This window comes from Cetorhinus maximus, chromosome 23 (assembly GCF_964194155.1).
Source record: "Cetorhinus maximus chromosome 23, sCetMax3.hap1.1, whole genome shotgun sequence".
NCBI lineage: Eukaryota > Metazoa > Chordata > Chondrichthyes > Lamniformes > Cetorhinidae > Cetorhinus > Cetorhinus maximus.
In genome coordinates, this window is record NC_135901.1 from 7,689,323 (window position 1) to 7,702,233 (window position 12,911).

At 43.4% G+C, this 12,911-nt stretch overlaps 4 protein-coding genes across 6 annotated transcripts in view; 2 read left to right on the plus strand and 2 right to left on the minus strand.

The window, feature by feature from the left end:
• LOC144698197 (uncharacterized) overlaps positions 1-12,911 on the plus strand; it is a 510,286-nt gene that overhangs the window by 51,829 nt on the left and 445,546 nt on the right. The gene's annotated exons all lie outside the window — the stretch shown is intronic.
• The window catches only part of LOC144698215 (uncharacterized), a 186,576-nt gene that overhangs the window by 47,062 nt on the left and 126,603 nt on the right, over positions 1-12,911 (plus strand). The window lies entirely within an intron of this gene.
• Positions 1-12,911, minus strand: part of LOC144697764 (uncharacterized) — a 35,980-nt gene that overhangs the window by 20,462 nt on the left and 2,607 nt on the right. Inside the window, exon 4 of the mRNA XM_078569765.1 lies at positions 3,990-4,073. Coding sequence (XP_078425891.1) covers positions 3,990-4,073 — 84 coding nt within the window. The remainder of the gene's footprint in view (positions 1-3,989; positions 4,074-12,911) is intronic.
• LOC144698216 (uncharacterized) overlaps positions 1-12,911 on the minus strand; it is a 500,519-nt gene that overhangs the window by 13,092 nt on the left and 474,516 nt on the right. Inside the window, exons 1-2 of one of the 2 annotated variants that reach the window (XM_078570191.1) lie at positions 738-1,031; positions 636-664 (exon numbers count right to left, since the gene is read on the minus strand). The exons of the other annotated variant lie outside the window; for it this stretch is intronic. The gene's annotated coding sequence lies outside the window, so the exon portion shown is untranslated. Of the gene's footprint in view, positions 1-635; positions 665-737; positions 1,032-12,911 lie in introns of those variants that run through there. 2 annotated transcript variants of the gene reach the window in all.

A 12,911-nucleotide genomic window follows, 5' to 3' on the forward strand; every position in this document is an offset into this window, starting at 1 on the left:
CCATATTGGAATGTCAACCTGGTGAACCTACAACACAGGACTGCTTGCCAAACAGTGGAAGCAGCCTATGATTGCCAGAGCTAAGCGATCTCACAACCAACGTATCAGATCAAAGCTCTGAAGACTTGTGTCCCAGAACTAGTGACATCCTCAGCCAAACCGTTCCAGCAGCTTTCCAAAGAAAATAAAACCCAGCCTATGAAATGCTTCCTCTTCCCAACTGTTTTTGATGTGAATAAGGTTGAGTGGGAGTTCACTAATTTCTCTCCCTTAATCTTATGAATCAGATCATTCTTGACATGGGTCCGCTGCTATTGGGCACCCAGGGAGTGACCATTCTAATTCGGTGACTCTGAGCAGTTTTGTTGGTCCAGGGGCTTGAGTGAAACTTGCCACTTTTAAAGTGTCATCATTCATTGTACATTAGGCCGCACCAACAAACTGGTCTCTCACATTTCCAGTGAAGTGGAGGAAGTTTGCTTTCATAAACCAGCAACTGTGATAAAGACAAAGCAGGATGGAGAAAGACTCAGTTGCAGCACAGTGACACAGTGGAGAGCTGAGGTTCACCCATGAAAGCAGCAAAGTTTTAAAAAAAAGCAACGGCACCCAAAGTGGGGCTTGAACCCACAAACCTGAGGTTACAGGCCTCATGCACTACTGACTGTGCTAGCCAGAAGCTCAAGGGACTGATGCTTTCCATTCAATCATTCACAGATTCCCTTTCTTAGTTGCACCTCCTTCCAAACACTGATCCATTTTCCTCAGGATTTGTTCCTGGATTTAATATTTACCTGCTTTGTGACCTCATTTTGAGATCAGATTCTCTTCAATCTCGAACACAAGTTGAATTGCAAACCTGTCGGACAAACAATGGAAAACAAGTCAGTCGGTAACACAAATCCCATGGTGCTCATTTTCAGATTCACAACAGTCAACTTTTAAATAAAAGGAAGGAATTTTGCAGTGAAAATATTTAGAAAGTTGTTTTTATTTGTGACACACTCACTCGGGTATTCTGTAAATGCTGCTTGGAGGTTCAGTGACCGGGATATAATCTACCTGCATTTCCCTGAGCTGGTGCTGGGTGTATTGGGAGGTTTGACCTGGGTTGGAGTATCTTGCGTCCCAGGGATTGGCACTAACCCACTGATTGAAGCTGCAGTCGCCGCTTTCTGCTGGCAGTGGGCGATTGGAGAGTGTGGGGCGGAATATTGCTGCTTTTCTGCTTTTCCCGGTCTCACTCACTGTGGAGCTGAGGAGGAGCGAATGGGTTTGTTTGAATCCAATAACTTCACAGATTTCCAATGGGTTAGATATAGGTACAGGGTAGGTCTAATCATTTTCTCATTAAACTTGAAATAAATTAATCAATAATCCATTTGTGTGTGGCATGGGGCAGGGAGGGGGATATGGTGGCATAGTGGAAATATCACCAAACTAGTAATCCAGAATCCCAAGCTAATGATCTGGGGAACAAGGTTCAAATCCCAGTGGAATTTGAATTCAAGTAATAATCTGGAATTGAAAAGATAATCTCAATAATGATGACTATGAAACCATTGTTGTAAAAACCCATCTGGTTCACCAGTGCCCTTTAGGGAAGGAAACCTGCTGTCCTTACCTGATCTGGCCTACATGTGATTCCAGACCCACAGCAATGTGGTTGACTCTTAACTTCTTATGAAATGGTGTGACAAGCGACTCAGTTCAAGGGCAACAAAACCATAAAATGCTGGAAAAAATCAGCAGGTCTAACAGCATCCGTGGAGAGTAAAAAAAGGTTAACATTTCAAGTCCATATGATTCTTCTTCAGAGTCATCCCTTCAAGCCTTTCAGTGTCTTGCCTGTTACCAAGTGTTCTGATTGTCCCAAAGTCGAAATTAGGTTGAAATCCCTGATGTGCTGTAATGAGAATCCTTTCAATGTCTCAGATCAGTTAATTTCACTGATAACATCAGAATCAATGTTCCAGCGTCATAAAGAAGGGAAAGGTGCCTTGATTGACACACACTAAGTCCAGATGTCAATTTCTCTCCTCTTACCCTGGAGAAATTAAGACCACAGATGCTAAAACTGATTTCCTTGACATATTCTGATTTTTCCTGACCATTGACTAAACCACTGAACCTTGGGGCTGTGACTGCTTCCTGGAAGAAAGTGTCCAGCTGACTCTCCCCCTCCCTGAAGCCCCTGATGTCTGCAGCTCAGACTCCAGCTCAATAACCCTGAGCCCAGGTTTCCTGAGCTGCAGACACTCACCACAGGTATGATGGTCCAGGATCACAATATTCTCCAGAAACTCCTACTTGCTGCAGTCCCGGCACAGCACCTGCCCTGCAAAGAACTTTAAACTCCAGTGATAGGAGTTATTAACTTCAGCCGAAATAAATAAAGCATGTGATTAACAGCAGCACCCAACCCCTGCAGTCACACATGAACCCGCTGGTGTCTCAACAAGTTGGATGGTCGATTGAATCCCTTCCCACATTCGGAGCAGGTGAATGGCCTCTCCCCACTGTGAGTGCGTTGGTGTGTCTGGAGATTGGATGACTGAGTGAATCGCTTCCCACACACAGAGCAGGTGAATATCCTTTCCCCAGTGTGAACTCGCTGATGTTGAATAAGGTGAGATGATTGTCTGAATCTCTTCTCACAGTGAGAGCAACTGAATGGTCTCTTGTCAGTGTGAACAAGCTGGTGTTTAATTAGATCAGGAGAGGTTTTAAAGCAATCTCCACAGTAAAAGCATTTAAAAGGCCTCTCGTCACTGTGAACTCTCTGGTGTGACCCCAGGCTGGATGACTTAGTGAATTCCTTTCCACACACAGAGCAGGTGAACGGTCTCTCCCCAGTGTGACTGCGTCGGTGAGTTTCCAGCTGGGATGGGAAACTGAATCCCTTCCCACAATCCCCACATTTCCACGGTTTCTCAATGGTGTGGGTGTCCATGTGTCTCTCCAGGTTGGAAGATCTGTTGCAAACTTGTCCACACACAGAACACATGGACAGTTTCTCCCCGCTGTGAATGGTGTGATGTTTTTTCAGGCTGTGTAACTGGTTAAAGCTCTTTCCACAGTCAGTGCACTAGAACACTGTTACTTGGGTGTGTGTGTGTCTCGGTGCTTTTCTGGTCACACTGATGTTTGTAATCTTTTCCCACAGACAGATTAGAGAAACATTTCTCCTTCCATATTCAAAGGCTGATGATATTCAGGTCCTGATGAATCGACTGACTCTGAGAGGACTTGATGTGATGTTTGTTTAGTTTCCTGTGCAAATCATCTCCTTCTAATATTCTGCAGAAAGAGTTGACAGTGTCAGTATCGCTATCAGTCCATGTTAGAAATTCAAAACAGACAATTCTAGTTTCTATGCAACTTTTCTCTCTCTCTGTTCTTCCAAACATGTGATCTAAATCAAACTAAAAGAAGCCGCAAAAAGCAAAAAAAGCAATTGGAATTTTCACAATTAAACCACAATGTTAATTCCAGTGACTATGAGACACTCTGCACTCCGAGGTGCCCACTGTTTGTGAAAGGCATCAACCATATGGATGGACACTGCATCCTCTCTGGCCCTGGCCACCAGAGCACAGGCAAGACCATAGAAGACTGACCCGCAGCCAGAGGGTCCCACCCACCCTAGATCTACAAGTTGTAACCACGCTGAAGAGCAGCTCCAGGACAAGATCCTCTTATGTACCCAGTCCCCTCCACACTGGGCAGACAACGATTAGGTGCCTGGGTCTGAAGTGTGTCCAGACATTGAGGAGCAGACCTTCAGGTAATTATACAGGGGCTGCAACCTCTCACAATGAATATTTCCAAGGCCCATGGACTCCTGTAGGTTGCAAACATCACCTGCAGCCTGGGAGTGGGTGAAGCTGTTTAAAAACGTGTCGCCCTGTTAACAGAAAATCCAGGGCACTGGGACCCAGTTGGGAACAGATTCCCCTTGCAGCCCCGCCCACTCCCTATTGTGTCACCAGGACGTCCGTGCATGCGCTCTGCTCCCCGATCAACCAAAATGACGACCGTTAACTTGAGCTTGTTCGGAAAAAAGAACCGGGCTGCAAACGAGAGTATCTCAGGGTCTTATTCGAGGTTTGGAACCTTTACGATGTGTTTAGAAACCCTCCCCGTCCTCCCGCCGCTTCCATCGCTCCCTCCGTGTTTTCATTTCCTTACCAGTTTGAAGATAAGACAGACAAAAGTCTCGGCATCGCAATTACGGCGCATGCTCCAAACACTGGGCGGGACTGCACTTGCGCAGTGCTCTCCTGTGGTGGTGATAGGGGACATTCCCAACAGCGGGGGATGCTGGGTAAAGTCCTCGCCATCGGGTGGCCTAATTGATGAATCGTGAATCTTTTTTTGCAACGATGTGGGGATTGCGGCGAGTGTTGGGCAGTAAATAAAATTAGCAACAAAATTATACAGAAGTCCAAGTGCACAGAAACTCCATTATCCACCAAAAAGGGAATTGATGGTGAATTGCAAATCCCCCAAAGTTTTACTGAAACAGCAGCAATAACGCGGAATCCAATCCCTCCAGTCAAATGCGAAGTCAGCAGATGGGGTGACTGAGTGAATCCTTTCAGTGAGTAACTGTCAGGATTGTTGTCTCGTGGATATTCCTGGTAGTGTATTTTTAGTTATGCTGTCACACACCAATAACACAGAGAAACCTAGAAACAGGCTGCAGCTCCTTTTTTTTCATTCATCATAGGATGTGGGTGTCACTGGAAATGCAGGCATTTATTACCATCCTTAATTGCCCTTGAGAATGTGATGGTGACCTGCCTTCCCAAACCGCTGCAATCCAATTGAATTTTACTTTCTCTGAGCAGTTTTGATATGACCAAGTGGCTTATGCACCATTTCAAAGGGTCAAGCACATTGCTGTTGGTCTGGAGTCACCTGAAGACCAGATGAGGCTGGGATGGCAGATTTCCGCTCCTCGAGGATGTCAGGGGACCAGTTGGACTTTTGTAACAATGCATTCGTTTCATAATCACTGATAACAGCTTTTATAGTGGATTTTTATTCCAGATTTATTGAATTAACTGAATTTAAAATCTCTAACTGTTGTGATGGGATTTGAACTCACATCTCCAGATCATTATTCCCTCTCAATTACTAATCCAGTAATGTAACCACTATGTCTGGGCATGTCATCAGAATGCTTGAATTCAGATTGACAAACAGGCGCTGTACTCAGAGTTACACCAGGGAGACCCTTCACATGGGGCCAAAGGAAACTTTTCAAAGACAATCTCAAGGCCTCCATGACATTCTGCTCTATCAACATAAACACTTGGAAAGCAGATTCCCAATTGCCTCCAAAATGGTGATTCATCATCCAAAAACGTTTCAATCAACAAGAGCAGCCACTGAGAGAGACAAAGAGAGAGGACAGCTGCTCGTGTCAACAATCCACCACCAACTCCACTGGCTGACAAGCCCCATGTCCTCACTGTTGGCAGAGCCTGCAAGGCTAAAATAGGGCTCATTAGTCATTTGTGAACCCACAGCTAACACTGACATCTCACTTCCACCCAGTCATCGACAAGAAAGAATCATCCCTGACACGAGGGATTATCAATGGATAACCACAATGTTATCTTCTTTATCTGCGGATCGAATGTTGGTTACACAATTGCAGCAGCAGTTAACAGCCTCCTGTGAACTCCTCCATGCGATATCTTAGTGCAGATTTTCAACAATTTATTTTGAGTGTGCTTATGTTAAATGAGTTAATACTGATTTTATAAACCAATTGTTAGGCCTCAGTTAGAGTGCTATATTCATTTCTGGGCATCACACTTTAAACAGGATTTCAAAGCCTTAGAGAAGGTGATTTACTAGAATGGTACCAAGGATAAGAGGCTTCAGTTATATGGAGAGACTGGAGAAACTGGGATTGTTTTCCTTGGAGCAAAGGGTCAAAAATGGAGGTGGTGGCATCGTGGTATTATCACTGGACTAGTAATCCAAAGACCCAGGGAAATGCTGTGGAGACTGGGTTCGAAACCCACCAAATCTCATGATGACCATGAAGTCCTTATCAAATGTCATAGAAACCCATCTGGTTCACTAATGTCCTTTAGAGAAGAAAATCTGCCATCCTCACCTGGTCTGGCCTGCATATGACTCCAGACCCACAGCAATATGGTTGACTCTTAAAATGCCCAGAACTGATACCACATGGACTGCAGCAGTCTGAAAGTAAAAAGATGCAATAGCAGTTTTCAAAATCATGAACGGCTTTGACAAACTAAAGAAACAGGAAGGGTCTCCAGTAGCAGAAAAATAGCTAATCAGAGGACACAGATTTCAGAACATCTTTTTTAAGCAGTGTGTTTTTGTGATCTGGAATGCACTGTCTGAAATGGTGCTGCAAGCAGATTCAATAGCAACATTCTTGGGAGAATTGAATAAATACTTGAAGAGAAGAAATATCCAAGTCTAGGAGTAAAGAGCAGGGGAGTGGGACTAATTCGATAACTACACTAATGAGCTGATACAAACATGATGAGCTGAACACCTTCCTTTAGCCCCTGTACCATCTGAAGACAATGGCAGATGATGCTACCCAGAATGCTTCAGGTGGTAGAATATGGCCCATCAACAGGGATGCAACTCTCAGATTTTTCTCCCTTTCTTTTGTGAAGGTGCTGTGTGATGGTGGGGTTCAATCCCAGTCACTGTTTACCCTCCTGTACCCTGCCAAGTGGTAATTCTGAGCTTATGATCCTATACTGTGAGCTATAATAATGGTATTTTATTCAAGAAACAAGTTTTCAGACCGAAGGCTGAATTGCAGTGTGACTTACATGAAGAAATTCACATAGAGACTAAATAATAAAGTTAAAAACATGGAAATGTGACAATCAAATACCAGAAACAGGTTCCAATTGAAAACTGGCAGGGAAAATGTTTCCAATGATAATAATAAAGTCGGACACCAGAACTGAAATAAAAGGCAGGTTATTTTCTAATAATAACAGTGGAAGAGTATAAGTGTAACAATGACACACACGGTCTGATACAGTAAGAGTGCAAATGGGGCCCGAAGGAAGAACAGCAAAGGTTTGGCTAACTTTGAGTGTAACAAACACAGTGTTTGTTCCAATAATAAGAGTCAGGTTGCAGTGTGTTAGTGAATTCATCATTGGATCCAATGTGATGATAATACAGTCAGTATCTAGTGCACCAAAACCAAAGATTAGGTCTCATCTAGCAGTGCGAGCGAGTCATGGTCTATTAATATAATATGATATCAATGTGTTGCCTAATCCCTAATAACAGAGCCAAGGATCAATGCAATGTGAATGGGATGGGTTGAGTGTAATAACACAGACACGGTCTAGTGGAATATGAACTGACGTCAACATTGACTAATTGGTGGCACTCTCACCCCGAGTCAGAAGGATGTGGGTTCAAGCCCTCTCCAGGGACCCAACCACATCATCTAAACTGATGCGCCTGGTGTCATTATAAATGGGAGTCTCTGTTCTTTTGCTGGCTATTTTCTTAGACTCAGAAGGAGTGAAGTGAATGACAGACGGGACAATTCTGGGCAGTTGCTCCATCCAGCAAGGCAGGGATTTCTGGGACATGATTGCAGGTTTGAGGTGTCTGCCCACTCATTAAAATACAACCTCTTCCTCTTTGGGTTTGTGAAGGGAGTTATGACTGCAGCACGCGAGGCCGACTAGAGTCTGGTGTAAAAATAATCACAAAGGCCAATTCCAGTTCTTAATAACAGAGGTGGCTTTAACTACAGGTAATCTTACATTAAGGGAGACAAGAGGCCGAGTAAAGATTCGATTGTAATAGGAGGACAAGGTGTAAGGAAGCAATGATATTTGGGTGTCTGTGTTATGGTGAGTGTCACAGGGAGGTGTGTAATAAAATAGGAGTGGAAATATCATGACAGAGACACGTGTGACTGACTCCACCTGACTGAGAGCTGTTATACCCAAGGGGAGGGCAATGACGACATGGGGAACTCCAGAGATTTCTGGTATCTGAGGTGACAATGGTGCATCTGTTAGAGGAACTGAAAAGCATCGGTTCCTTCTCACCCTTGCCTGCAGTTCCCGAGTTACACAGACACACAGGAAACAGATCTGACAGCTCGTAGAAACTAATGTTTTAAATCTTCTGTTTGAGACACATTATGATTGAAAAGATCAAATGTTAAAACCTCAGGAGAGGAAAATTCAGAATGTCACAAAGATGAGTGAACCATCCAATTAGTCCCATTCACTATAACTCTGCCAATTATTCCCTCTTCAAGTGCTGATCCAATTCACTTTGAAAGTTGCTATTATATCTGCTTCCAACCCCCTGTCAGTATGTGCATTCCAGGTCACATCAAATCACTGCATAAAAATGTTCTCTTTATCACTCGCTCTGGTTCTGTTGTCAAATATCTTAAATCTCTGAGTCCTCTGGTTACAAACCCTCCTGCTCCTGGAAACAGTTTCTCCCTATCAACACTATCACAAATCCTTCCTCATTTTGAACACCTCCATTAAATTTCCCCCTAAACCTTTCTGATCTAAGAAGGACAACCCCTGTTTTTCCTGCTCAAAAGAAGAGTGATGTTGGACTGGAAACCTTAAATCTGTTTCTCTGTCCAGAAACAGACCTACTGAATTTTTCCAGCATTTTCTGCCTTTCACCATTTTTCCTTCTTTAATCAATCAAAAACCCTTCATGATATTGAACATCTCAATTAAACAGGAACACACTGACATCGAGAGAGATATAGGGGAAAGGAGAGACAAAAACTGAGAGAAAAACTGAGACACTTAGAAAAACAGAAAGATGAGGTGGTGAGAGATAAAGCTGAGAAATAGAGGAAGCAAGGAATACAGAATGTGAGAGAATGATATAAAATGGAAAGGAGCAGGCTATCAGTCCCTGGCTATGGAGAGCAGAGGGAACTCTGTGACTGATCCACAGACACGGCCACATATGTCCGGGAATGGAGACTCTGAACAGAAACAACAGGCTTATTTGTAAATGTCACCGCAATGTGATCTGTGTGACTCTGCCCTGACTCTGTGGCCAGATATAGGCTGTCTTGACAGATGTTCTCAGCCGACTGTAGCCCCTGGATTTATTTTCTGCTCAGAAGTGAGATGTGTGGTTAGGAACCAGCAGCAGAGAAACAGGAAGTTGTGTTTCCTGAGAATGAAACAGCAGGTGTTAGTTTCATGTTATCTCCGAGAACAGTCTTCCTGCCTGTGAGGGTGAACTCACTCTGACAGCATCAAAAAGAACCACACAGATTGCTGCCAGTCTCAGCATTACATTCACCTCCATTCCCAATTTAAAGATTTAAACATATGAGCTTATTTGGGGTTTAAACATATTCACTGAAGGGGGAAATGAGCTGATGGTTATCCTTGGGAGAAATAAGGGGAAATTATATAAAATAAATAATTTTGCCCAAAAACAGTTATCAGAAAATAGGAGAGTTAAAGTGAATCGAAGCCTGTCTGAGAGTGAGAGAGAGAAACAGAGAGGGGAATGACTCTCTGTACATTGAGCGTTGCCTCAGACAGAGAAGAGAGGCTAAACGAGGTTAAGTGTGTTAGATTCTTTCTCAGAGAGAGAGAAAAAAATTAAGTGAGTTTAGGCGCTCTCTGAAACAGAGAGATTATGTGACTTAGTGTCTGAGAGAGAGAGGTTAAGTGAAATAAAAGCAAAATATTGTGGATGCTGAAAATCTGAAATAAAAACAGAAAATGTTGGAAAAACTCAGCAGGTCTAACAGCATCTGTGGAGAGGGAAGCAGAATTAACGTTTCGAGTCCGTATGACTGTAGACGACCATACACTCTGAAGAAGAGTCATACGGACTCGAGAGGTGAAGTGAGTTTGGGGACAGATGTGCTCATTTTAGTAATTGAATGGTCAGTGTGAGATTGTTTTCTAAACAGCAGCACCCCAGAGAATGGGTTCCAGATAATTGTCAGTGCTATTAAAAGATTTGCAAAGATATTACATTTGGAATAAATGGAAATAAAGGACTAAAATACTTGCTGGGAATAATTACTTCAGGAAATACATTGCAAACATGAAGAATGATGCATTCCCAATCAGATACATAGACACAAGAACAAAGAAGATAAGTACAGCACAGGAACAGGCCCTTCGGCCCTCCAAGCCTGCGCCGATCATATTGCCTGTCAAACTAAAACATTTTGCACTTCCGGGGTCCGTATCCCTCTATTCCCATCCTATTCATGTATTTGTCAAGCTGCCTCTTAAACACCATTATTTTACCTGCTTCCACCACCTCCTCTGGCAGCGAATTCCAGACACTCACTACCCTCTGCGTAAAAAACTTGCCCTGCACATCTCCTTTATAGTTTTCTCCTCTCACCTTAAATCTATGCCCCTAGTAATTGACTCTTCCACCCTGGGAAAAAGCTTCTGACTATCTACTCTGTCCATGCCATTCATAATTTTGTAAACTTCTATCAAGTCGCCCCTCCATCTCCGTCGCTCTAGTGAGAACAATCTGAGTTTCTCCAACCTCTCCTCATAGCTAATAACCTCTAGAGCAGGCAGCATCCTGGTAAACTGCCAAGTGTGGCCTAACCAAGGTTCTACACAGCTGCAGCATGACTTCCCAGCTTTTATACTCAATACACCTGCTGATGAAGGCAAGCATGCCATGTGCCTTCCTAACTACCTTATCCACCTGCGTTGCCACTTTCAGTGACCTGTGGACCTGTACACCAAGATCACTCTGCCCGTCGATGCACTTAACTGCCATTTACTGTATAATTCCTATCTGTATTAGACCTTCCAAAATGCATTACCTCGCATTTGTCCGGATATAACTCCATCTGCCATTTCTCCGCCCAAGTCTCCAACCGATCTATATCCCGTTGTATCCTTTGACAATCCTCTTCACTATCTGCAACTCCTCCAACCTTAGTGTCGTCTGCAAACTTACTAATTAGCCCAGTTACATTTTCCTCCAATTCATTTACGTATACTACAAACAGCAAAGGTCCCAGCACTGATCGCTGTGGAACTCCACTCGTCACAGCTCTCCATTCAGAAAAGCATCCTTCCACTGCTACCCTCGAGTGTGTGCGCGCAAACACTCACACACACCATTTTGTGTTGAGCTGGTTTCAGTTGTGCCTGTTAACCAGAAGATAGATTTTTAATTGGATACCATTAGTATCATGCAGCAGTCCATTCGACTGAGGAGACAGTTCTAGATTCTGTCTGACACCATCAGTAGGTCAGGGGGAAGCTAAATAGAAAATCCTGCAGGAAAAATAATCCTTAACATTAAAAATCAATCTGAGCAATTGACTCAATACTACACCAGTGTGAATTAGTAAACTTTAACACAACAGAGTTTGTCACTAAGTAGTGTAAAGTACAGTGCACTAATGCTCACCTTTAGTCTTGCCCCTCTATCCCAATCTCTGGGAGATTGTTACTAGATTCACCCCATCCTTTCGACACAAATATTACCCACATAACACTGGAGTCATTAGAAATTGATGTGTGCTTCCCACACACTGTCCTTTTAAATATACTTCACTCCTACCAGCCTTTAATGATCAAAAACATAACAGGGTTAATAGCTGCTAATAGCTGTCAATGAGATTAAATTTATGCTTGAAATGATTAAATCTTCACATGCAAAATATATTTTGTTTTATTCTTCGATGGGACGTGGGTGTCACTGGCAAGGCCAAAATTTGTTGCCCAACCTTAACTGTCCTTGAACAGAGTGGCTTCCTCGGTTATTTCAGAGGGCAGTTAAGAGTTAACCACATTGCTGTGGGTCTGGCCTCACATGTGGGCCGGACCAGGTGAGGATGGCAAATTTCCTTCCATAAAGGACATTAGTGAAGCAGATAGGTTTTTACAACAAGTAATGATAATTTCATGGACACTATCACTGAGACCAGCTCTCAATTGCAAATTTTGAATATCATCATGAGGTTAGAAGCCTGGTCAATATGCTCAGGTTCTGAAGGTGAAATCCACAATTTAGAGATCCTGAAATCAGTGTTGTCACTGTAACCAAGCTGCTACTAAAATGTTTAAGGAGCTAAGGTGACATTTTACATCAACAGTTTGACCATAACATTGGTTAATACCGTTACTGTTAAACTTCCAGATAATAAAATCACAAACAGCAACTTCAAACGGAAGGAGCAGAATAAACGAGATGGAGAGAAACACGAGAGCCCACAGGCGAGTACCACATAGAGCAGGTTCACACACCTGGGGACAGGGTGGGTTGGCGCACCCATGGACGGGGCGGGCTTGTGGGTCTGGGGGTGGGGTGGCTTGGCGCGGGGTGGCGCGCCCAGGGACAGGGCGGGTTCATACACCCAAGGCTCTGAATGATCAGAATAATGAAACCGCCCAGAAAACTACCAATAGGAATCTTCAGCTGAACACATCACTCATTCTTAAAGGGAGAGAAGGGGTCCTGACACTGTGAAGTTAAAGGGGCAGACACAGCTTCAGCCTTCTCTCTGTTACCTTTCTGATAGTTAAAGACTGGTAGGAGTGAGGTATATTTAAAAGGACAGTGTGTGGGAAGCACACAACAATAAAACTGAGAATTCTTGGACATACGCTGCAGGTCATTCTTTATCTGGGAATCAAACTGTTGTATTATTGTCCCAGCAGTTAACAGCCTCCTGTGAACTCCTCCAGCTTCTAGTTTAATGCAGATTTTAACCCAATAAATTTCAGCATGTTTCGATTCAGCGACTCGGGACCGACACACAAACACGTTGAAACATTTTAGACTTATTAAGAACCATTTTCCATCTGGAAACTTAAACCTGCTGTTTCACTTTCAGTCAGGAACATATCACAATTTTACACCAACCTTTGATT